Raw genomic sequence first — 26,405 nt, forward strand, 5'->3', positions numbered from 1 at the left:
GAGATGTCACGTTGCCATTGTTTAAAAGGTGCTTCTGAAGTCAATATAGGAATTGTCTGGAAAAAATATTAGACTTATTAGAAAAAGAACAAGGAGAATATAAAATTAAATCAAAAGAACAATTGGTTTTAGAAGGATATACCTTTCAATGGCTTTCTTATATGCAATATAAAGAAAAATTTTAAATTGATAAAAAAGAATTTGGATTTGAACAGAATAAATCGGAATTTGAAATCCAATTATGTGAAACAGATGAACATTTAATAGCAAAAATGTACAAATTATTGTTGAGAGAAGAAATAGTTGAAGAACAAGTTAAAGAATGCATGATTAAATAGGCAAAAAATATTGGTCATAATATACATACGCAGCAATGGGAAAATATGTGGTCTAAAGAATTAAAATTTACTTTATGTTATACCTTGAAAGAAAATTTCTATAAAATGATGTATCGATGGTATATGATACCCCAAAGACTATCAAAGATGTATGGGACAATTTCCAACGTTTGTTGGAAATGTAACCAACAAGAGGAGTCATTTTACCATACGTGATGGATATGTAAAATTGCAAAGAAATTTTGGATTCAAATACAAAGGTTGATGCAGAGCATACTACAAATACAGATTCCATTTAAATTATTAACTATTGTTAATTAGTTAACAATTATTGAATATTAAGAATTATTCCTGTTGGGGATAATGGACTTTCAAATAGGAAAACAACTTATTAGAATTACTCAGTACATGATTACTGCAGCAAGACTTCTTTATGCACAATTTTGGAAAACCCAGACACTACCAACAATACAAGAATGGTTGCTAAAACTGATGGATATGGCAGAAAATAACGAACTGACTTGCCTATTAAAAGAAAACTCAAACAAATACTACCTTAAAGAATGGAAACCACTGATGGACTATTTGCAAAATGCACGTGGGGTGAAGCTTACATGGGGATTTGAAGATTAGATTATAAATGTAATGGGATATATTTAGACAAAGAATTATTCCTATTTAATGTATTAAAAACTAGCACTTACAGTATGATAGCTTTATTATTTCTAAGACCAGAGATAGATTGAAAGTTAATGAAAAAGATTTTTCATATCTTTTCTTCTTTTACTTTACCTCACTTTTTCTTTTCTTTTCTTTATATTTTGTATTTCGAATTTTCCTTTTCATTTCTAACTTTTAAATATGTATTTTTAAAATCTCAATAAAATATTGTAAAAAAAAAAAGTAAACATGGCAGAAGCTAAGTCAAGGGCAAATCTTTCTCTATTTTTCTGGCTTTTAATAATCACCAAAAGATTGGGAAAATCAAGTCAAGATTAAAATGATTACTTTCCTTTCCTACACCCCTAAGTAAAGCTATACTTACTTATTCTAACATACATTTGTAACTTAGTCATAGTTGTCAAGAAGATTCAAGAAAAGCTTAATTAACAAATTCAAATTCTTTAATGAACAAATTATCATTAAAAGCCTAATTAAAATACTAATTTATCATTAAACTAAGTAACTAGGGAAAAGTAGTTGATAAGTGAGTATGCAGTACAGTAGCAAGATTAAAACTAGCATCACTGACATGACTTAAAGCATACAGCTTATCTCCTTACTATCCACTCTGGAAAAATTCAAGTTTATATGAAAACATGCTTTTGAGAGGTTTTTCTGGTTTCTTTTTTTCTTTTTCTCTTTGAAACCACAGCTTTTCATTGTCATGGATCAAAAAGTTCAACGGAAATTCGTGGGTTCTTCTCCCATATTCAGCTTTCTTGCTGAACCCAAGTCTGGGACAAATGCTCAGTACTCAAACCTAATGCAGCTAACAAAGCCTTTTGTTTACGTGCCTGATGAAAAGTACTTTTGTAATACAAAACCCAAGAGCCAGAAAAAGAAGTTCTTAATAATGCTAGTTTTTTTATGTACAGTATTCTGCAGAGCACTTAAACCTGCACTAGGCAGAAAAAGGACACTTTTTTTCTCATTTACACATCGCAATAACATAAAGAGGGGTTTATCATTAATCCAGGTTTTACTACAAAGCAGCCTGTTATTTCTCTGTCAAACACTGTCAAGAGTGCCAAGTGTCTGTCATCCAATTCAAGGGATTAAGTCTTCTTTTATAGTGTGATACTTGTACCAATTTATAAAAATACAGATATAGTTTCTTAGCACTGATCACCGTCTATATTTTGGACTGGATTCATACCGCAAAAGTTGAATATGACAGCTGGCAGGAAGCTGAGGGGAAAATACATCCTCCCCCTTTTCAGTCACATTTCAGTTGCCATAGTGAGTAATCCTCAATTCAATGGGTATCTTTGTATATTTCTTTTCAGTGAAACTTTAAGTAAACTTAAGTTGAAAACAAGCAATTGACAGAAAAAAGAGGCTATATAACCAAGGGGCATAGTATACATTTTGTGACTGTGCATTAAAACAACAAATTAACTGTAATGCACAATGCAATTATATGAACTCTCTGTTTGTATGTATGTGTGTGTGTGCGTGCGCATGTGTGTATGGCAAAGTATTTTTTTTTTTATTACCAAGGCTATCTCTGGTGTGTATATGCTTACGCTTAGGGGCCTAAATACAGGGCTACCAGATTTCAGCTCCAAAAATCTGGGCAAGTTATAGATTTTGTCTTTGTTGCCATGTACTGCTCATCCAGATTTCTGCAGTCCCACCCAAGCAAGGTGGACCATATCTCCTTGTAATTTTGAAAGGTGTTAAAGACTTTTCCCCAGAAGCTGTTTTTGCCAATTAACACAGATAGTTTTTAGGAGATTAATTAAGGGACCCAATTCATTCAATTCAAAGTAGCCTGGAAAGTGAACCATGTTTCCCCTGACTCCAAAAAAGCTTGAATTACTTCTATGTTTGCTGATTTTTATGAGTTTGCAGCCTACATTTAAAGCAAAAGAACATTAAAGGAAATAAATCTCCAACATCCATTTACTAAGATTAACCAAGATTTGATGGCTTTAGCATCAACACAGTTCTAATGTTAGTAGTACAGTAATACAAGCATAATAAAACGTTGGTGGAGATTGAAAATATGCATATTTTATTTAACTCTCCCCCACAGAATTATTATTTTTGACCCTAAGTATACATTTTGAACAACTATTTACTTGTTGCCCCTTGATCTATTTTTAAAAGTATACAAACCTTCATATTAAGCAATGACAAATTTATCTATAGGTTCATAAACACAAATGTGCTTATACACAAATGTACTTAGAGTTTCATCTAAATAAAAAGAATCCCTTGGTTTTACATTAAACTGGGCATAACATATCTCTGGTGTAATATTCAGCTAAACATTTTGAGATGATAACATATATTGTTAAATAGGGGTGGCCAATTAGTAGTTATCTCTGCATCTCATCCTTATTCAGGATTTTTTTTAGCTCCCTCTGCATGTGAAACAAGGCATGTCATAGTACCAACTATCATCTGCAGGAGTCTCCTAACTGAAAAATGAGAATAATAATATCTCCTTTCTCAGAAAAAGGACTAATGGCAGCACTGCTCCTCACTCAGAATGTAAAACTAAACATCCAAAAGCATGAACCCTGTTTCTCTCTTGTCTGACAAGTTCCTCTCCAGTCAGGAAATGTCAGTATGACAATGACCAATCTAGGTGTCCATTCCTAACCATGTGGATACCTAGTTGCCATCATTTTGTCACTTGCCCCTCCTCTGTGGTGCAGCACACTAGGCCCTCAACAGCCTGTCTTGCTTTGCTACTACATTTACCACGTTCATCTGTAGGCTCTGTTAATCTACCAGAAGGATTCACATGATAAGAGTACAGAATATTCTCATATGCCCATGACTTTTGGAAACTTCTTCCATTCTTTATTGTATTACCATTGCCCAACCCACTGCACCGGAACCTGTTTTTTTAGCCCTCAGACCCATTTTCTGAAAATATCACTTTTGACACTGAAAATCTGCTCTTCAACATGTACAGTGAAAACAGACACCAAAAATTAATTCAGTTTTCTCTATGAGCGCATTTTCTACTAATTCTGTACTCAGTTTAATTCCTCTAGTGTAATTGACTGTTCACCGCTCTAGATAGATGTTTTAACATTATAATTAGCAATATGAATTTCTATAGCTTTGCATCCTGTTATTTTGCATTTCTCTAGTGCAAATCTGTGAACCTCATTTGGCAATACTTCCATTTCCTTAAGTAGCCTTCTTTTCTCAATTAGTTCTCCTCAGTACTGATGGTTAACTTGTGAACCTCTTAGACTTTATAACACTTTCCTGACCTATGCCATTCCTTCTATCCAAGTTTTTTTTTATTGTGATCTTCTAGAAACAACCCTATTGACTTTCCCTTTTCAAATTCCTTCTTACAAGTCACCATCATTTTTGAAAAGTGCTATTTTTAAGTCAAATATGACTATGCTAAGCTTCTGCGGCAATGTTAAATATAAATTAAATCTTATAGCACTGTGCTTAACTTTCTAATCATTTAACCAACACATTACATCCTGGGCATTGCTTGGTATTCAGTCCACCATTGCTTCCCTTCTGGATGGTTCCATGACTGACTGTTCTAGGGCATAGTCACTTAAAATATCTAAAAAAATTAAACCTCTTTGTCATGACAGTTTCTGTAATGTTAATTGAAATCACATATCACTACAATAATTTCCTCTTTGGAAGCCTCCCTCATTGCCATATCCATTTCAAAATCACTCATTTCACCCTGAGGAAGTAAACAATGCATCAACAAGTAAACAGAGGACATAAAAATTAGCCTTATACTAAAGATATAGAATTAAAGATTGCAGAAAGATTATTAGGTTTGTTAAAGTATGTGGTAAAGATGGTAAACGAAATCACTAGGCAATTTTTTCCATCAAGATTGAGGTTTCATTTCCTGTTAAGAACTCCTACACAATAAATAAAGAAAAACAGAAAGCATGAGAGACATGAATTTCCTTCCATAAATGGAGGGATACAGATATCCCTCTAACAAAACATGATTCCTACCAACCACTCTGATTCTGCAATTTGCTTCTCATCTGAGTCCAACATGATTATAGCCTCACAAACAAGAACCACTGGCATGAAACAACAATTAAAAAAATGCTACATCACAGATTTAAATGTTTCCCATACTGGTGAAGTGAGTGAACTAGATCACAAAGGAGACAGAAAAGTAGGAATCAACACAAAGGGAAGATCTCAAGGCCACAATAAGGATTGTGGAGTCAGAGAAGCAGGTGAGTCAGTCTATGAATCCAAAAGAAAGCTTCTTGCTTCCTCTGCTTTCTTAGCTTTTGAAAATCTCCACATATCCTATGAATTTTGATTATTCTCTATTATACATTACTATATTTTATATATACACTGTAACTAAGAACTAAAATTGTATAGACGCAACCTGATCTGCTTCAGAGGCTTGATTCAAGGTTGATCACAGGCAGGAAAGAGAGCTGTATTTAAAAGAATTGAGCCTTGTTCTCCTGTAATCTAACATAGAAAAAGAGAGACTGTAAATTTTTGTTTTCCAACAGAATGGGATGAAATTGGTAGACACCCCATATAGCTTTATGTGGGAATAAAATGTGGCTCATTTAGTTAGAGAGACTTAATTTTGGTCAGTAACAAGCATAAAGAATAAAGAAAAAAATAAAGAGTACAATAAAATCAAGTGTACAAATATGGCTGAGTAGACAGAATAAAATAAGTGATACAGCAGTACACTATTAGAGCTAAAATTATTCAATAAAATTTGTATCTAAACCTAAAAGGGGAAGTAAATATTCAACTTATAATAAAGTAATTTGACAACATACATAAATCATCCTATACAATTTAATCAGGGGTAGTAATCATAGAAGTAACTGAAAAGAATGATTAAAACACAAATAGAAAATAATTACTGAAAGTAAGCCTGAGACCAACTGTTTATGCACATTTACTGCTGTTATACAAAACTTCGCTATGTTATAAGTAATAAGTCTTTTCTTATCTAACTGAAGTCAACATAAAATTCCTCAGGTCAACCCAGAGCATATGACAACAGAGGAAAAGTTACTCTTCTTTGGCTATCATTATAAAATGAACAGTGTAAGTCCATGTGAAGGATGAATTTAATTGAACCCTCACCACAAGGGCAAGTTCAACTATCTATAGGAACCTTACTAAATTTCCCATTTAAAAGTGCTGGGGGAAAGCTATTGAATCTGGCTGTAAAAAGAACCTTAATTGTAATTATTGATATAATTAGCTGGTTTCCATCTGGTATGGTTAAACTGGGTTGAGGTAGAACTAGGAATAAGACCTCTATCATTGTGATTACTGTATCAGTGTCCAGGAGCCATTCTCTAATGTCCCTCTTAACCTGAGTAAATTCAAGAAACTGTTAAGTACTCAAAAGAAAGGCCACAGGAATAAAGTTTTGGTTTTTTTTTAGAATTACTTAAAACCATGAAGATTGAAATTTATCAGATAGGAGAGGCAGAATCAGTCCAGCTAGGAAACAGTGGCACTTGAGACAATAATTAATAATTAATAGCCAAACTCTTAACTCAACCCTCTTTTGGCCAGTCTCAAACTTCAAGATAACATTGGGTATGCATTTTGGGGTGTGAAACAGTGCTCTGATAAACTTAGTTTGCACCACTTCCATCAACCCATAACTTAGGTAGGGCCACAGCTGGAACTGTAAAGCAGAGAGCCAGAGATTTAGCTGTGAGTAGTTTTAAAGCTCACAGTGGGGATACATTCCCTACCTTTAGTGTGGGGAAAAAAAAAAAATTAGAATGGCTGAAAATCTTCTTCAAGCCTGCAAGACCATAGAGTCAATATGTGCACATATCATACCTAAGTATTTAAAAGCCCTTACCTGCTCCATCTCTTTGACCTTCTACTACACATCACATGAATGTTTTAGTGAACAGCAATATTTTGGCCTTCTGGTAGTTTATTGCAAGCTGGTATTCCCTACAGTGGCATGCTAAGGTGTTAAGAGTGTGCCTAAGGCCAGTTGGCATTCTAGAAATAATGGCTGCATTGTCTGCATAAAGGATTGCAGAATATTCATGTTTCTGCAGTTCTGGGGGGATGAAAGCTTGTGTCTAAAAGTTCCTTAGCCAATGAGTTTTTGTATAGATTAAATAGGGAAGGGGCAAGGATACAACCCTGCATAACTCTCCTATGTACAGGAATTGGCTTTGATAGAAGGTCCTGTGGGACACAACATATTCCAATCCTGGAATCATTCAACAACCTTTGGATTAGAAACAGTATTCTCGAGTCAACACCAAGACCTTTGAGTTTCACCCATAGGAGAGGCCTTGAAATCAAATCAAATTCTAATTTAAAGTCAGCAAAGGCCACATCAAGGGAGGCTCTGGATCTTTCACTATATTGTGGTTCATGTAATAGTAATCAGTGTGGAGCTTTTCAAGCTGCATTCTTTAAAATCTGGGTTTTTAAGGTGCCTGTAATTTTGTTGCTTCAGGGCAGAATGTGATGAAATTCACAGCAATAATATTCTGTGGGAATACAGTGGGAAACATCTATGCTAATTTTTTGCAAAGGGAAAGGGAAAGACTTGTCTCCCTGTCACTGTAGGACTGAAAATCTTTTCTAAATTACTTCATTCTATCTCAAGACCCAGGATTTCACTGGATCTCCCCACTAACTTTGCCCCCTCTCCCCAACAAACTTTGCAAATTCTCAGGGGGGAGAAGTTTCAAGAAACCGATTGACAGTACAATGTCTGTGATGTGGCAATTACCAACATAGCCAGAAGATAAACTCTATGGAAAGTGTGAGTTAGATGGAGGATGTGAAAGCTGACAAATAAAAAGGAACCAAAGGGGAAGAACATAGAATAAAAAGGGTTTTGAAGGAAAGGACAGAAAGCTAGGGAACCAAATATAACAGGCTTGTCATGTTTATACAGTAGGACAGCTGATACACATTTAAGAATAAAGTATGACATTCTTCAAAAAAAAAAAAGGCTTCTGCTATAATCATAACCTTTTGACTCGTAAGTCCTAAAGTTGTACTTGTGACAAAGAGATGCAGGAAGGGGAAATTACAGAAATAAACATATTGATTTAAACTTCTGATTTAATGTATGAAATGAACATGCAGAGGATATTTGCATACTATAGTTCCATTCTGATTGTTGCTTTTTAAAAAATGCAGCAAAAGGATATAATGTATGAGAATGCACATCCTTGGCATATCTGACATATAAGTATTTTTCAGTGAAACCTCCATAATAATCTTCCCTTGGTACAGAAATATTCACTGTGTTAATAGTCTGCTGTAGGCACCATCTTCCAGTAACCGTGTTTTGATCACTCATAGCGGTCAACAATGAACAGCCATGTTTAAAAAAGAAAATACCGAGGTTAAAGAACAACAGCAAGAGAAATACACTTCTCAGCTCCTGCTTTTTACCTTGGCTCTGCATACTGCTATGTTTGCTGGGAGCTGGGAAAATTGTTGTAGTTCAAAAACATCTCGCGCTGCCCAATGACTCATCTGATTTTCAGCCTTGCTTGAGCCAACCACATCTTGATTTGAATGAACATATGGAACTTCAGCAACATTATCTAATAATTAAAACAGAATACAGAGGGTATAGGTTTAAGATTGCAGTATGATTGATATATAGATGCTCAATAAAAATTAAGTTGCTCACAAAATTCTAAGATTAATTTTAATTACTATTCATTTAGAAATGCTAAAGATCCTAGAAAGCTGAAGGTACATTTTAATCTATAAATTTAAATATTTAGCAATTTGAAAAAATATCAATTTTTATCTTTCATTAGTAAAGATAAAGGTTTTATTTCCCTTGTAATAAGCTTGACTTCTAACGACTGCATGGATATGATCATGCTGTTTTTATGGGAACAATAGAGAAGTGTCTTCTTCCATGTTTTTGTTTTTAAATTTCTCACTCTAGTCTATATAACCCAGGGATTTCTAGGTGGTGTCTCCAACCTTGTCCAACTTGCTTAGCTTTTTTAAAAAGTGAACTAGATACTGCCATCTGCTCCAACATTAATTATAATCATTATTAAATATTATCTTTTAATCATTATTAATCAGGCTGATGCACAACACAATACAAATACAAGATTAGTGAAAACATTTAAAATTCTTGTTATACACAATTGTGAAAGATACACAATTTTAACATAGCCAGAACCCATATTACTGTTTCTGCTTGATCAGTTTCGATGATTATAGAAAAGTACTAACAACAAAAGTACTATGCAGTCCATCGACTCCAACCCCAACCTATATTCAAATTAAATATTCTAGCAGAATATTATTAATTACATTTATTAGCCACTGAATCTGTACGGACTCTTGACAACTTACAAAAAAGATACAGAAGAAGCATTATAGAATAAAGAACAAATTAAATTAGCCAAACCAGACTATAACCAAAGGCCCAAAGGCCCTCTTGAAGAGCTATATTTTGAGCAGCTTCTGGAAGGGAGTCTGGGTGAGAGCCAATCAGATGCTAGTGAGAGGTCATTCCAAAGGACCAGCATAGTCATTGAAAAGCAGCACCACCAAGCCTCTGCCTCCCTCACTTTCCTAAAGTGAAAGAATATTTAAATCAGTGTTTCTCAACCTTGACAACTTTAAGACCTCTGGACTTCAACTCCCAGAAATCCCCAGCAAGGCTGGCTGGAGAATACTGGGAGTTGAAGTCCACAGGTCTTAAAGTTGCCAAGGTTGAGAAACACTGATTTAAAGAGTAACATCAGAATTAAAAAGACTAAGGAACAGAAGAAAAATTCAGTTGAACAAAAGTAGGTTTAGACTAATTCAGGCAGACTGTAAAGCTGCCTCAAATGGTCCACTTATGTTAAGCCTTAATGTTAATTTTACTCATAAATAATACTTGACTTGTTAATATCAAATACTTGAGATCATCAACAATGCTTGGTTTTGTTGTAAAAATTATTAGACAAAACAATCCATTATGTTTTTGTCTACAAAGTAATTGTTTCTAAACCTGCCACAAGATAAATCCACAATTTGCAGTATTAATTAAAATCCCAAGCATATTTCTCCCTTCAGTGTCAATAAAGGACCTCCTGGCTGTATCACATCCTGTGAATATTCATTTAAAGTTAGCCAGGAAGAAGCTATTTTCTGTTGTGGAGCATCTTCTTAAAGATAAGGCATGCCCCAACTTTATTGTAACAAGTGGTATCAAATGCCAAAATAAAATGTGTACTCACCTTAGCCTTTGATGTCAAATGTGCCACTGGTTTAATAGAAGTGATACAGACTAATATACAATTAGTTCATAAGAACATCACTGGATATGTTTTGCTGAATTTTAACTTTGTATAAAAGGTATAATGCTGGACCTCATGAATGGCATAATGAGCAGTATGTAAACATTTAAAATAAATATTTCACGTTTAATGCATTGCAGATTCCTAGATGATCTCTTCCAATAGGTTCATGTAAAAGTTAAGTAACATTGGAAGCAAGATCAAACCCGGAAGAAGGATTTGTATCAATGACCAATGGTTCATCATTGCCTTCGGTAACTGCTCCCTCAAGAATGGAACCATGCAGAGCTGATCCCTCCCAAATAACACAAGACACTATATTGATGACATTGAGTGTCTTAGATTTTAAGCATATAACAGAGATGTAATCCCTGCCTAGGAAGAGTTTATCATCTCAGTCTTAAGGAAAAAGTCTAAGGAAGAACTGAAGATGTAATGTAAGAGATCAACAGCAGAAAATATGAAAATACTAAAAGCTTTTTGTGTTTAATTTATGGTTATTACTCTTTCTAGAAAAAAATCTTTTGTGAAATAAATATAATTACCAAAAAGTCCATCCAGTGATCCTATTTTTTCTCCTTGGCCTGAGGATGACTCTTTTCTGACAGAAGACTGGTATCTGCTGGAATTACTATGTGTTCTCAGTGTCATAGTAGGATAATTGAGGTATGGTGAGAATCTGGACTTAATTTGAATTCCACACCTATCACCCTTTAGCATTAGTTTTTTTTTATTAGCATTAACCGTCTTCACTGGAAAGCTTTCTTCTTCTTCTGAATATTCTTCTATAATCTGAGAATCAGCATTGCTTTTTCCCTTGCTTGAACTGCTTTTATGAACAACAGTTTTGGAAGACTTATTTCCTTCCTTGTTCTGGAATTGTTTTTGTTCTGCAGTACTGGTGAATTTCTGCTTACCTGAATTGGACATCACAATATCATCAGATTCATCACTAACGTCACTTACTTCTATCATAGTTGTTATCTTTCGGATGTTTTCAAATGGTTTCATTTTACTGAAAGGTAGAACACTTGTATAAAACTGTTTGGAAGTCAAATGTTTTTGCAATGGTGTAAGCAAAAGCTTTTTTTCTGCAGCTAAAACTTCACCGTTTCTGGCTGTCTCTTTAAAACTTTTAATAGATTCCTGACCATTAGGGACTTGGGAAGGAAAGATAATATCATTTTCAGTTGAGTTGTCTTCAATGTCCATAACTATCCCAACTTTATTTGAATTATATGTGTTTTTACATTGATCCTTTTCTTCCTCAGAGCATGGTAAAACGGGATAACCACTATTTGCTATTTCACCATGCTTCTCTTGTCTCTCAGTTCTCATTTTTGACAACAAGGTTTTCTTACATCCTGAATTATACTGGTCCTCAATTTTCACAGAACCATCATTCTGGGACTTTCCTTTGGATTGCTGTCTCATAGATTTGTGATCAGCATTTTCATGAATAGACATACCAGTGTGATCGCCACCTTCAGCGGTTCTAGTTTTCTTTTCTAGAAGTTTAGGAAATCCACACTGCAGTAAACTGAGTTGTTCCTGTGGAACTTTAGTATGTTTTGCTTTGTAATTTCTGTTTCTTACTGCTTGCACCTTAGAATTTCTCTCATGCTCCTCATCACTGAAGTCACTGTAACAATCAAGTCCTTCCTTTTCTAATGGTTTTGTATCTTGATCTTCATAATCACACTCTGTCTCCTGTATGAAAGAAGCCACTAATTTTAAAATGTTTTTGAAATATCACTCTTAATATTCAGTCTTTAAAAACTACATCACTGTCTTAAAAATAATTGTCACTGTTTAAAAGCATATCATAATTTTAATATAAGGTGGGATATACACTGACAATCAGCAGAGCTCTGCTGTTGGGTTAGTTTTACACATCAGTGATGAAAAGGGATTATTTTTCTAATTTCTCCTTTCACTTGCTGCTCCCTGAAAAAATACCTTCAAGAGTGGAGAGATACAGTGAAACGTATTGGTAGCTTCACAGAAAAGAGATAGTATCAAAGATAGACTTCTCACATTTCCTTTGGCAGGGCGTTCTTGTATTCATGGGGTACATCTGCATCCAGCCTGTACTTATATTAAGCAGGTATGGACTGCTGCAGAAAACAAATCCTTAGAAACTATTCAAATTTTTGAGATGACAGTATAACAACAAAAAAACTATCTGTTATTTGCTAACTAAGGAGAAAATCATCACAGCTTCTACTATCTAATCTTTCAAGGTTTGTTTTCTTTTCTTTTTTGTTTTTGTGCTAAACAGTTATCCAAACCAAAGATATCTAGATTGGCATTTCTAGCCCAATAAGGAAGCAAATCCTATTCCATTCAACAAGCCTTGTTTTAATAACATACAGTATTAGAAGTTTAATTTAATTAGTTTTAAGAAAATACATTGCAGAAATAGTGGAATATACAGTATAAACTATTTTTTAATGCACTCATTTGACTGATCTCCACATTCTTTATTTTATGGTATACTTTGATGGTATAGTTGCTACATATATTTATCATGCCTTGTTTATGAGCTGTACTAGGCTTCCTTTTAGAATGAAGCTTTTTAAAATAACAAAATATAAATAATGAATTACTTCAGATAAACTTTGCATAGATAAACTTTGCAAATGTTCTCATGGTATAGCTCTTGAAAGTTGTTGTTATTTCCTAATAAGAATCCTACATCAGATCCTATATATTTCAAGGAACCACTTCTATAACTTGCTACCAATATATTATCATGAATTCTCAGTTCTATTGCTAGACTGAATATTCTGAATTCTGAATTTTAGTGGTAAGGGAAAATGATCTCCTTCAAGCACAATAATGATTTTAAGAGAGTGAAAGACAAAATAAAAAAAAAACAAATGTACAATCTATTACACTAGCCCCATAGCTACATCATAATATACCACTTGTTATTTAATTTTAAAAAAACCTCTTAATTGGTTGCACATTATTATTTTGTTATGAGATATCCCTGTATTATTTAGTGCTACTTAAGCTATATTTGGCAGTGCCATGTAACACTAATCATATCTATTCAGCTCTATATTTTCATGGGCCAGACTCAAAAGCTGTCAAATGAACTAGAAATTAAATTTTGTATATTATAATGCAAGCAGAATGTATTGACATTCAGAATATCACATTCTGGTCTCACATTCCTAATACTTGCTTTCTGATTCCTTCTGTTTTCTTCAGATTTTATTCCTAAGAAGGAAATGTTATAAATCACATTTACGAAAACATTACACAATATGTTTCATGACATTATTATTTACTATTTCTACCTCATGAGGCCGGGATCCCTCTTTCAACCATGTAGCAGCTGTCATGACACCGGCTTCTACTTGGCCTTCCCTCTATAAAAAAGCAAAGCAATTTTATAGTAAGTCAGTCCCTGAGTTGGTCTACAAATTCTATGTATGTCATTGCATTGTATGCAAACAGTATAAACATTCTGAATTCTAATTCCTAATAAGAAATTTGACATCAAGGGATAGGAATAGAGAATATCAGTTGCCATATTTACTAAGATCTGAAAAGACCCACTGCCAAAGTACCAGGCTCAGTATAAGGGAGCTTCCTAAGTTTCCCAACCTCCTCCACATAAATCCCCACAGTCTTAAGGAATATAGAAGTTTGAAAGAAAAAAAACAGAGGGGATATGTAATGGACTGTCCCAGAAGAGAGGCTGATTGGCTGGCTGACATCCTGAGCAAGAAAATAAATAAATAAACCAATTAACCAGTATAAATATTAAGGAAAGAACTATGTATCCACATTTCCTGGTAGGGTAAATCTGTACACAGCTAAAATTAAGTGAATGGAAAAATACTATTTTAATAAATTGGACTACTTTCACCAAATGAGAATCTGTCATTTTATTATGGTGGACCTTTTTTTGTATTTTCTAATGAATATTATTCACCAACATGATAAGAAATAGGGAGGATAAATCGAAATATTCAAAAAGCCCAAATAAAAGCACAGCACCTCTAGAATCTCTTTTGTAAGACAGGATCCATGGTCTTGAAACCTGAAAAGATTATGAATTCCAAAAAGTTCTCCTTGATGCTCTTTGGATCCTTGAACCGCCTTGAAATATCGCTTGGCATTTTTACTTCCAATCACTACACAATGCAGTTGCTAAAACAGAACAACACACACATTTCAAAAGCATGTTCCTGCAGCAACATAGCAGAATTTCCAAACATTTACAATACAGAAACAGATTCATTCAAAGCAAGCAGAATATCCTACAAGGAAATAATACTAAGTTTTATTTTCCTTGGCAGATGCTGTTATTGTTCTATCACATTAACTTACCAGACAGGACAGGACAGGACAGGGAAAATATGTCATGATGTTTCCCATTATTTTGCATAACATGAAATTAATAACTCTATTAAAAACCTGTTGCAAGGACACCTCATCATCATCCTTACAATATTTTAATAGAATGGCAAATGATTTTAACATTTTAGACAAAGCTCACCTGCTTACTGACAATCCTTAACTATCAAGTAAATATTATTTAAGCTAGATCACATAAAAGCCGTGTAATTGGTCACAGACAATGTACTGATCATCTAGGTTTTCCTTTGACTGGAGCAACAGCCTACTTCCTCCTAATCACTATGGTTCTGATCCAAGGTGGTCTGTGGGAGAACGGCTTTGGAAAGGGAGCATGAGAAGCAGATGAATCATACATTGCCTGCCTCTGACGTAAGATGGCAAAGACAGCACCCCTATCTATACATTTTATTGAAGCCCAACCTTAACAATTACAGCCAAAATATACTGTATAAATATAGAAATATTTAGATTGGTAGTGAGCCAAAATGTATGTAGCACAGCATAATCTTATCCAATAAAATGTATAATCTTAACACAAGCTAAAAACTTTTGAAGGTTCCAAATTATTCTGCTTCCACTTCATGTAAAGCGGGAGCACTGAGAGCTACTTAAAAGCTTTATATTTCACAAATTTGGATATTGTGTAGATTCTGGATATATGAACTTCTATGACAGTGATCTTCTTTCCCAGTACTGAGTCCCAGTGAACACAATAGCACTCATTTCCATGGTTAGTGTAATATGGTTAGTATTCTCGAGTTTTCATTTCTGTGCCTTCCACTGGAAACTATCCATAGCAGCCTGTTGCTCTCCAGCTGTGTTGGATCATACTACTTGGGGATGATGAGAGTTGAAATCCAGCATAGCTGGAGGATATCAGAAGTCTGATTTAAAAGGATCAAAACTCAGCCTGCATGAATATATCAAGTTTATGGTTGAGACATGGAATTTTAGGATGCCAACTGAGGAGCAGAAAAGGAACTGGAAGACAGAAGAGAAAGAGAAGGAACTGAAGATGTTAAAGCCTTAATTGTTAACAGTAAATATCTTAGGTGAGAGATGTCTGCAGTGAGATCACGTAATCCCTACCTGCACTTTACAAGAATGTTTCAGAAGCAAAATAACTTCTTCCTCTCTACTTTATGCTACAGACCAATGAAATACTCAAGATATGCACTGATTGTGCACTATAAAGCACAGCAGGAAAAACCCCTTAGACATATGGCAAAAAAAGTGTCCTTTCCACTTGCTCCTTCCTGCAATTATATGTTATAAATTAAATAGCCCACAGAGATATACTTCAGGATTTGATAACGTAGAGGCAATCTGTCAAGCTGTCTATCGTAACTCTTGACATAAGTCAAATACATGGACCACATCTGATAATCAGACTTGGGCTGGTGTGTTTCCTTCTTCCTCCTCTGTTGCACTCTAAATCCTTGTTGGCTTCAATTTGGTTTTGCATAAGAAAAGCAGTTTGATTAATACTGTGCAATATTCAGATTCAAAGTCGACACTTTTTTTTGCCTGTTGGCTGCCCCTTACAGAAACTGCATCTTTTCCTGGGTTTGCAAGGTAGCCCTGGGGGCTCAAGAGAAAACACATCTGAGCTAAGAAGGCATTAAGGATGCTTATATAGTATGGTGACATATGATAGGAAGACTATCAAGTTTCTTAAATTCACACAAAAGCCTGAGTACTTCACCTATGGCTGGAAAGAGTTTGGAGATTAACAGTCTTTGTATTTTCAGTACTGGGGTAGAAGAAGGTGGAGAAAGGGATGGGACAGCCATCATTCTTTGTCCATGAATCCCAATGAAAACAGTGCCAACATCTCCCACTGACTGCATTCACAGTCTACAATCTTCTGCCTGAAAGTCCCTTTAAACTGCAGGCCTCAGTGCTTGAACATTCCCTGAGATTTCTAACTCTTGCCTGCTGAAGAATTGTTGAGAGCTTAAAAGTTTGCATACCCTCTTGTGCCACTTTGGCTATCCTAACAAATATGCTGCTGTAACTGTGGATGTAATCATAAAATAAAATTTGATTTTTTTATTAAAAGCATTTGGATAAATGGCAGAGTTTGCATACTTTGCAGGAATGCTTAATTTTATGAATGAGAATTAAATGAATTCAAAAGCTCTAAAACCAAGCTAAAGATTATTGAGTTGTATTTGGTTGACTTCCCCTCCTTAATAAACAGGCCAAGACATAGCAATACATTAAGAAAGCAATATGATTACAAACATAATGAAAACTTTACCTGTTTGTAAACCTGTCGTAAGTACATCATCTCTTCCACAGTCCCCAAAGAAATTAGCCGAAATACTTTCACATCCCTACGCTGGCCAATTCTGTATACTCTGCAAAACCATTATTTCCAGAGTCAAAATAAAGAAGAATCTCATAACCATTAAAATAAAACTTTTTTAAACCATTAGAATGTACCTGTCAATGGCTTGAAGATCATTAGCTGGATTCCATGTTGGATCGAACAATATAACAATATTAGCACCAACAAAATTAAGACCCAATCCACCAGCCCTTTATAATAAGCAGAAGAAATACAGAGGGTAAGAAACAAATAAAGGAGTACAAAACAATTTATACATACAGTAGTTCTATTATAAAGATTTTTTTCTTTACCAACTAGTGACAGATTCTCAATTATCAGGTGGCTATTAAAGTATGGCTACAAAACAAAAATCAAACAAATATACAATGTAGATCCAGATCTTCATTATAGACAAACTTACTGCAGTTTCTTAGCCGATCAAGATTTTTCTAAAACCATTTGAGTGCACTAGAGGTGATGCCTAATCACTTCCCATAATTCACATCCTGGTGATGGGAAAATCATAGCTGTATTTATAGTAGCATCATAACTTTAAGGTATATAGCTGCCCAACAACATAAGGTTTTCATTCTTTACCAACTTACAGGGAGAAAAATTAACATTTATATTATATATATTGCTCTATTTAAAGAAAAAGTATTCTGCCATTTGAAAGAAAGAGACATCATCCATGTGCATTTCAGTTTCCAATAAAAACTCAAGAGACAAAGTTATCTAAATGCTCTTAATGTCATGCTTCTACTTTTCATGCAACACTTCCTTTCCACCATTTTTTAAATTAGGTGAAAATAGAACACATTAGCAATTATGATGCACTTTTATATTAAACTACTTAGCAAGGACACAGGGAAGGTGTTGGGATGGGTGGCAGTGATGCACTTTTAAGAAGGGGCGGGGTTTTTATCATCTGGTTCATAGCATCTTCTTGAGTTTTTTTATATATATACACACCCCACAGATATCCCTGCAACTAAGCTTATTCCATGTTGACAAGTCTTACTGACACATTTAGATGGCTTTACAGTCTTTAGTGCAGAGACTGAAAATCAAATTGCATGTGTCAATGTACCATTACTGTGTGATAAGTTTTCCTGTTTTAAAATCACAGCAGTGTACGGAGTCCTTTTTCTTTACAAATGTTTTGAAGCAATAAAATTTCTGAGTAAGTCTAGAAGAATATGTCTAAAATAGTTTCTAAAAACTTTAACACATGTCAGCGTGTTTCTTCTGTGGCTCATATCTACAATAACTCTTAGCTGAATAATCTTATTATGCTTCAGTGGGAAAAAAAGGATTACTCTTCTTACTAAAGGTATCTTCTCATCATTTCATGCCCTCAGAAAAGTACTATCAGAGCTATAAACAGAAAACAGCAGAAACCTGTTACAGTCTATTGAATCACTGATGGACTTGGTATGAGCTGTTCCTAAAACAGTAGTTGTTACTTTTCCTGAGGTAATACATTATATAGCTGTGTTCCAAAGTCTGTAAGCTACTAAGTTATTTGGCTTAGGAGACCAAAATCTTCAGTGAACAAGACAGTATTTTGTGATACCTTACATTAAGCAGGATAAAAGCAATGTTATTATTTGTATATGTTGCTTTGTCTTAAAGCAAAATGTCTGCCCTTGGTAGAAGATTGGGGCAGAGGATAAACTGGAGCCAGAGAAGTGAGAAAAGGATGAATTAGTTGGTCTCTCACATGAACCTTGCTGCAAATAAATCAGTGTTGCATCCACCGACCACAGAAAACTGGGGGTAGAGGAAGGACAGGAACTGCAGTACAAGGGAAAGTATGGTATTTCCATTCTTTATCATATACAGTGGCTTATGGAGACTATCTAAGATGCAGGTTCTTCACACCCGTCTCTTCATTTGATACAGACTAGCTTAAGAAAAATGGTAATCCATAAGTTCTGGGTACTAAATCACAGAAATGTAAAATCAGCAATATATTGTGAGAGACGTTTAAGCACTAAGACCAGTTAATTACAGCTACAAAATATAATGATAGCTGTAATTTGTGTTAATTCTTTGAACTTGTATATCTGTCTACCTATCTAATGGCTTCATTCAAACACAGTTTAAGATACTGTCTTTCAAAAAGTATGCAAAGTTATTTTGATTCTAAAACCAATATAAAACTTTTATTTATTTAACAATATTCATCATTGGTTTCAGATATCAGACTAAACCCAGCAAGGGAGAAGAGTAAAGAAACATGGTAATACATAAGGATGTGATTCATTTCTAACTTCTACCCTCATAGCTTTGATTGATGAAGTCGACTTCCCAGTTTTATAATAGCAGACAGTAATGTTATTGCTTCTTCCCAAGGAGGTGACAAAACGCAAGATCAATCAAGTGGGAGTGCAGTAAATTTGCAATAAATTTCTACCTAGACAGAAGCAGACACAGTATTCTCTTACATTGTAGAAACCAGGCAAATGCTAACTTCTTCCATGCTGTTGAACTCTTTTACTATTTTGACCCTGTCCTCTGCCTTTGTATTTCCATCGAGTCTTCTGTAATCTAGCCCAGATGCCATACAATATTGTTCCAGAATATCAAGCAACTAATGGAAAAGACAGAGTAAGACCAAGTAATTAAACAATTAAAAAACAACTACCAGGCAAATCAAGTTATTAAAGGACCACTAATAGCTCAATTTTTATCATCATTCCAAACTCACAAGTATCTACTGGCTTAATAGAAATATTTCTAATTTCTACTGTTTGTATTTACTACATTAGTACTAAAATTTAAATTTCCCCACTCTCTACCATATGAAATTAATAAGGTTTTAATTTAATATAGAAACTTCAGATACATTTACATCAGAATTTGTAAAATCCAGGCAATTATGTGTGGAATTTCTGCTTGCAACTTTTGGGACTTATGACATGGCTATTACTGCCTTATCTTGATTGACCTGTCATAAGTCCCAAAAATTGCAAAGCAGGAATTCCACAAAACAAGACCAAAGAGTTTGGGTTAGTTAGAAGTACAATCTTATATATATTATTCAGAAATAAATCCCATGGGATTCAATAGGATTTACTTCCAAGGAAGTCAGTTCAATATAATCTTATATTTATCAGGTGATTCACATATTACACATTTTTCTTATAGAAAAATGTTCAGTGCTGGAAATATATCACATCTACATGCTGATCATCATGTTATGATATACACAAACTGATTTTATTACATGAACAAAGGAATGTAAGAAGAGCCCTGCTGAATCAAAGCCAAAGACTCATAAATCCAGAATCTGTATTGCACAGGTGCCAACAATGCATATTGGGAATTTCAAAAACACAAACAGGAAGATAGTCCACTTTAACACCCTCTGGCAGCTGACATATAAGATATTCTGCCTGTTATTCAGGAGCAGTATGCACTGCAACTAGTAAGCCTTGCTAACTCTATCTTCCACACATCTAAATTGGTGGCCCTCATCACATCTGATGGCGATGCATTCTACATTTTTAATATCTATTCTGTATTTCCTTTCATTGGTCTTGAATCTGAATTATTTTCCATGAATGCTCCTAAATTTTAGCATTCTGAGAGAGGGAGAAAACCTCATATGATCATTTGCCAAACAATAGATTTGTGGTTATCAGATTAGAAATATATGATGTAAAAGGTTTTCTTACATTAAAGTGTTCTCCTGTAAAGAAGTATAGTATTTGAAGATGCCTCACTTACTATTATTCCAAGCATAATCATTTCAAGTGAGAAAGCAATAATGGGTGAAAGATGCTGATATTCCCTGGGTATTATATTAAGATCACATAGCTTACCTTTGTTGAAAAAGAAAAAAGAAGCACTTTATCCTTGTTTTTTCTGAAATGATTTAAAAGTTTCTGAAGGATCTGGAAGTGAACAATGGAAAACAACACTGGCTAAATCTCATCCAAAATGTATTACCATATCTATTTTATATAATACAATTATTTTTAGTTTGGTCTTTAATCAGCATTAAACAAAAATACAGATACAACAGAATCAAAACTATCACATAAAAACAGTTTGTATCTAGAACTTATGAGAACAGGGACTACAGAGCTAAAAGATGGTAAAATAAAAGCCATAAAACTTCTATAAAACTTTGTTGTTGTTTAGTCGTTAAGTCGTGTCCGACTCTCCGTGACCCCATGAACCATACTGCGCCAGGCCTTCCGGTCCTTCACTGCCTCCCTGAGTTTGCTCAGTTTCATGCTCAATAAAACTTAAAACTAATGAATAAAATATAGTAAATTGATATACTGTGCTATCTGCAACCTACAAGAAAAAAATGAATTGAAAATTAAGTTGTGGCAACAGAAGCTATACAACCAAATATCTGGAAGTAAGCACCAGCAGTATAATAGTTAGGCATGTGTCAAGCCTCTTTAGCTCTAGCTGGCTGTCAATTCCTGACAATTTTTGTACAATGCTGCCCAGAATTTGGCAATGTTATGAGTCAGAGATTTGTAGGGAGGTCTAAAATTGCTCTAGATACCTGGAAACCTAGTGAATAGTGGGACAATAAGGGTACTTCGGGTGTCTGTCTAAAATGAGCAGCATAGGAAGATGTGGTTGGTAGTTTCAAGTTGCCCAGCATTCCAGCAGCAAAAATATTCAGAGAAGTTCTTCCTGTGTCTTCCATCTATCACAGCAGTGATGATACTGCAGCAAACCAAAGTAAAGACCCTTCTATTGTTAGAGCCCTTTAGCTGTGTAAAGTATGCAACTAATGTTACTCTATACCAGTGTTTTTCAACCTTGACAACTTGAAGATGTGTGGACTTCAACTCCCAGAATTCCCCAGCCAGCCTTGCTGGCTGGGGAATTCTAGTAACTGAAGTCCACACATCTTCAAGCGGCCAAGGTTGAGAAACACTGCTCTATACCTTAGGTGTTCAGTGCTGGGAAAGTTTAGAGTTTAGCCTAAATCAGTTTGGTAGTGTGTCCCCATTATACACTGTTCACGGAGTAAATGGAGTGGGGGGTAGAGTCCAAGTGATACAGTAATTTGTCCAGCAAGATTCACTTTTACGGGGACTGATATCTTCCTCCAACATTATGGGGGCTAGGTCCATTGGGAATACTGTCTTGGCCAAAAATTTAGTATCAACATCCATACTCTGTCCTCCACTTTCATCTAGTTATAGAATGATATTAAGAGACACAGTGAGATACCTGCTTTTAGGAATTTGGAGTGGACAAATTCTGGGGGGCGGGGGGCTAAGTTGGAAAGTGGTCCTACCTGATTTATATAAAGAAGTTGCATCATGACTTTTCTTCAGATAGTTTAAGGGCTGCAGGTCTGAAGAAGCTGTCTTTTGATTAGAAGAAATTTTAAATGGTGATAGTATATTTCTGGGTGTTTGGGGGATCAGAGTTGCTGTGAGCTTGCTAGAGCCAGAAGCATGAAAGATCAAGCTGAGGTATTTAAAAGCATGAGATCTGCTCAACTGTGTTCCCTTTATATGTCACAAGTATGTTATATGCCAGAAGTGTGCCTTTGATCTCTTGGCAAAGGCCATGAGTTTGGTTTTGTGAGAATTTATTTCCAGATGATCCTCTCTTCAATACTGAGCAAAGCCACTCCCCCTCCCCCTGTCCCGTGCTCTTTTGAGTCCTACAGAGAACCTAGACAGAATGATCACTCCATCCATCCATGTTTCTTTGACTGGGGGGAGGGGGGCGCAGAGGGAGGGGTATAGAAGGCCCATCATAGCATTTATGAAAAAGTTTAACAGAAGCTCTGCTCAACTTTGGGGTTGTAACAGTACTTGATTAATGACTTTGGAGTTTGCATCTGACTTTTAGGAACATACCATTGTGGAGATATGAATAAGAGATAGCAAGCACTGATCAATCAAAGAAGCTTCCAGTTTCTCCCACAATTTGGCTCAAGAAAGGGAATGAAATGCAGACTTGAGATCTATAAAGTCTGCATACAAAGAAAGGACTCTGAAAGGAGTATTTTTCAATTAAATGCTGGAGCACTAGGCACTGGACAAAGACAGATCCACACTTCTGGAATCCAGCCTATTCTTCCACTAGGTTTTTCTTGTTCCTGTCCCTTAGATTCCAATACAGATGTCTGGTACAGAGTTTACTGATTGTGCTAAGCAAGCTAATAGGTCTATAGTTTGCTAGGCGTTCTAATTTTTTAAAGGTAGGAAAAATAGCTGCTAACCCCCATTTCCTAAATACAACCATATTTATTGAGAAAGATAAATAATGGAAGTCCACCACACTGAGTTATTTTTAATTAGCTCAGGAGGGATTAAATCATCACCAGGAACCTTCTAGTTATGTATTTTATACATTTCCAAAGCTGGAGCTAACAAATAGACACTGAAATGGATCAACAACCTATTCATCTTTTTTTAAGATGAACTTCCAAGGAAAAAAGAGAATCAACTGAGTTAAGGTATTTTATGATTTATGAGCATCCAATGCTAGGGAGTTGATTCTAGCATCCAATGCTAGAAACAAATCTGCTCAGAAAATGGGATATCCCATTCTTCACCTTGCTCCACATCCCCTCACATTCCTTCCATCTTTATGGATCCTCTGAAGCACTTTTTGAAATCAGGGAGAGGAATCCCATCCTCTTCAATGAGCAGAAATGGCTGTTGCTCACGGACAGTACATCATAGGATTCCATTCTGTAAATATTATGAACTACAAGCCAATATGAGAGCACAGCATTTGTTTATGGCTGTCCATGCTTTATTATACAAATAATCCTCTCTAGGCTAATAAAGGGCTTTATCTAATGTTAAATAAAAGAAAATGCATAGAACAAAAATAGCATCAACATAGCAATAATGTCAGAGTCACAAACCATATGTATGTAACATTATAACTTGCTCATCATTTGATCTTTGTCTACCATGCAATGATCACACAGACTACACATTGCTAAAAAGCAAATGAAATACCACAAACATCTTGAACAGCATCCTTTTTTAAATCCACTGTACTACATCCCTGTTGAGAATTTCTTTGAACTTTTCTCAATTCTCAGTCAGCTGGATATTCTTCTCTGCTTCAACTGTCCTCTACTGTACCATTCACAGTGGGTTCTGGCTTCCTAGACTACAGAGGCCTTGAAATGCTAATAGTTTGTCCACAAACAATGCTCTTTTAGCATGGAAACAAATAATCCAACTCATTCCATATAATAGTCATACTGTTATTCTCAAAAGAAGTATGTCCACATCTGGCAATAGAAAATCTACAGCAAAAGCAGGGCACAAAAGAGGAATTTCAACCTCAAATCTGCAATCTGTTCAGTCACTGGCCAATAAATATATAAATATAAAATAAATATTGATGCAATAGCAAATAAGCATCCTCTTAATTTACTAAGACTACAATCCTATGAAGCCTGGATTTTACTGGTTGCCCCTCTGAATGGGAAAAATGCTCAGATACCAGAGAGGGAAACCTCACATTGGACCCTCCCCTCCACCTCTGCAAAGTTGTCCTTTTCTATCTCAGGACTTCAAATGAGTTGGAACAAAAGTTTGCTGGTGGAAGATCTGCAGATCTGCTAGATCCAATACTCCCTCACTCCTGGACATCATATATAGCAAGTTTCTGTCTTCTTCTGTGACTGGATATTGTTTTCCACCAAACAGGTTACAAATAGCACAAGGAAAGGACAGGACTGAGGATCAGGGAATACTTGTTTGAATATGTTGAGATGAACTGCATCCTAGAGTACTGAAGGAACTTATTGAAGATCTGCCTGAACCTTTGTGCATTATTTTTAATAACTACCAGAGATAGCCAGTCTATTATTTCACACAGAAAATATTTTCCGACACAAAGAAGGTACATGACAGATAACTGAAATAATTTAGAAATTGTACTAATTCATAAAAACAAACTTGCTACTGTCCTGCCTACTCAGATAACTATTTCAGTCTCACTAATTTTTCAGTTACCGATTTGTTCATGTAAGTTATACCTACAGAAGTCAGCAATAAATTCTTGAGTTTTGGGATCAAATGTAATTTTAAAAGCTGTCTCTGTAATATTTTTATAACCTTCTCTCAGCTGAAGCTTTCGTAGACTCATTAAAAATAAAGTAAATCTCCTGAGGGCAACTGTGCCTGATTGAAGCCTTCATTTTATTAGTGTCTTGCTAGTTTCGTGTTTTAAAATATGCCTGAAGTAGTGCAGTGCTTACAAAAATGCAGAAGACTGTATGGGTGGCATGACTCATTGACTATATAAAACTTAGGTGGAAACAGGAACATCCTTTCTGGGCAGCTGTTACCTGCAAGGTGAAAGCAATCCAATAAATAATTTGCACTGTTGTTTTAGGAAGGCCCAAATGCCTGGCTGTTAGCGGCGAGAAAAAGTTCTCCACTTGTTTCACTACTGCTCATTTGCTGGTGCTGCTTCTGCATAACTGTACATACACTACAAGATCTCAGTGTCAGTTCTCAGGCAGAGTTCCTATCACTATAAAGGGAGACATTATTAAGGTATTATTGCAGACTTCTGAGAAGTCAGAAATCCAACTAAGGTACTTTTACATATTCTGGTTCTTTTCCTTCTAGGCTAGTAAAAAGAAAGAGATTTGATATATGCATGGCCAGATCCCAAACTACCCAACTATTGTCACTGCCACTTTACTTTCCTGGGAATTCTAGATTAGAGTCTCCATAGTGGCAATGACAATAGTTTTATAATAATTATAATAATTATAATTGTATAATCATTACAATGTTATAATTTTTTGTTTTCACAAATGGTATGCTGAATGCAAACAGAAAAATACATACTGGGAAACAGATCTACTCCATCTTTCCCTTCATTTACTTACTTTCATTTTCCCACTATATTTTGGATCAGAAAGAGTTTCAAAAGCAGCATTTTTGCTAAGGTGCACAAAATCAGGAAACTTGGAAAAAACGTGGCTGCAGATCCTCGTGATGTGGGCCTCCTAAAATAAAATACAAATTAAGCAAAGGAAAATGTTGAAGTAATTAGTATCTGAATTAAAAGAAGTGGAAGAATACACTTAGTACAAGGAGGGACTGAAAACATTTGAAAAATTTTACATCTTCTACATTTGATGAGTGTATTCTTTCTCTATGGAATTCAGAAAACAATACAGTGGGGCAAAAAAGTATTTAGTCAGCCACCAGTTGTGCAAGTTCTCCCACTTAAAAAGATGAGAGAGGCCTGTAATTTTCATCATAGGTATACCTCAACTATGAGAGACAAAATGAGAAAAAAAATCCAGAAAATCACATTGTCTGATTTTTAAAGAATTTATTTGCAAATCATGGTGGAAAATAAGTATTTGGTCACCTACAAACA

The 26,405-nt window shown here is 35.1% G+C and overlaps 1 protein-coding gene across 2 annotated transcripts in view; it reads right to left on the reverse strand.

The window, feature by feature from the left end:
* ERCC6L2 (ERCC excision repair 6 like 2) overlaps nt 1-26,405 on the reverse strand; it is a 67,255-nt gene that overhangs the window by 14,775 nt on the left and 26,075 nt on the right. For both annotated transcript variants that reach the window (XM_088129860.1, XM_088129861.1), the window contains exons 10-18: nt 25,906-26,025; nt 20,870-20,941; nt 19,490-19,635; nt 17,153-17,248; nt 16,968-17,067; nt 14,342-14,494; nt 13,636-13,707; nt 10,873-12,037; nt 8,460-8,614 (exon numbers count right to left, since the gene is read on the reverse strand). In XM_088129860.1, coding sequence (XP_087985986.1) covers nt 8,460-8,614; nt 10,873-12,037; nt 13,636-13,707; nt 14,342-14,494; nt 16,968-17,067; nt 17,153-17,248; nt 19,490-19,635; nt 20,870-20,941; nt 25,906-26,025 — 2,079 coding nt within the window. The remainder of the gene's footprint in view (nt 1-8,459; nt 8,615-10,872; nt 12,038-13,635; nt 13,708-14,341; nt 14,495-16,967; nt 17,068-17,152; nt 17,249-19,489; nt 19,636-20,869; nt 20,942-25,905; nt 26,026-26,405) is intronic.

Source organism: Python bivittatus, unplaced genomic scaffold (assembly GCF_059951505.1).
Source record: "Python bivittatus isolate LINGU-HERP-01145 unplaced genomic scaffold, Pbiv_v1 ctg000850_np1212, whole genome shotgun sequence".
Classification (NCBI taxonomy): Eukaryota; Metazoa; Chordata; class Lepidosauria; order Squamata; family Pythonidae; genus Python; species Python bivittatus.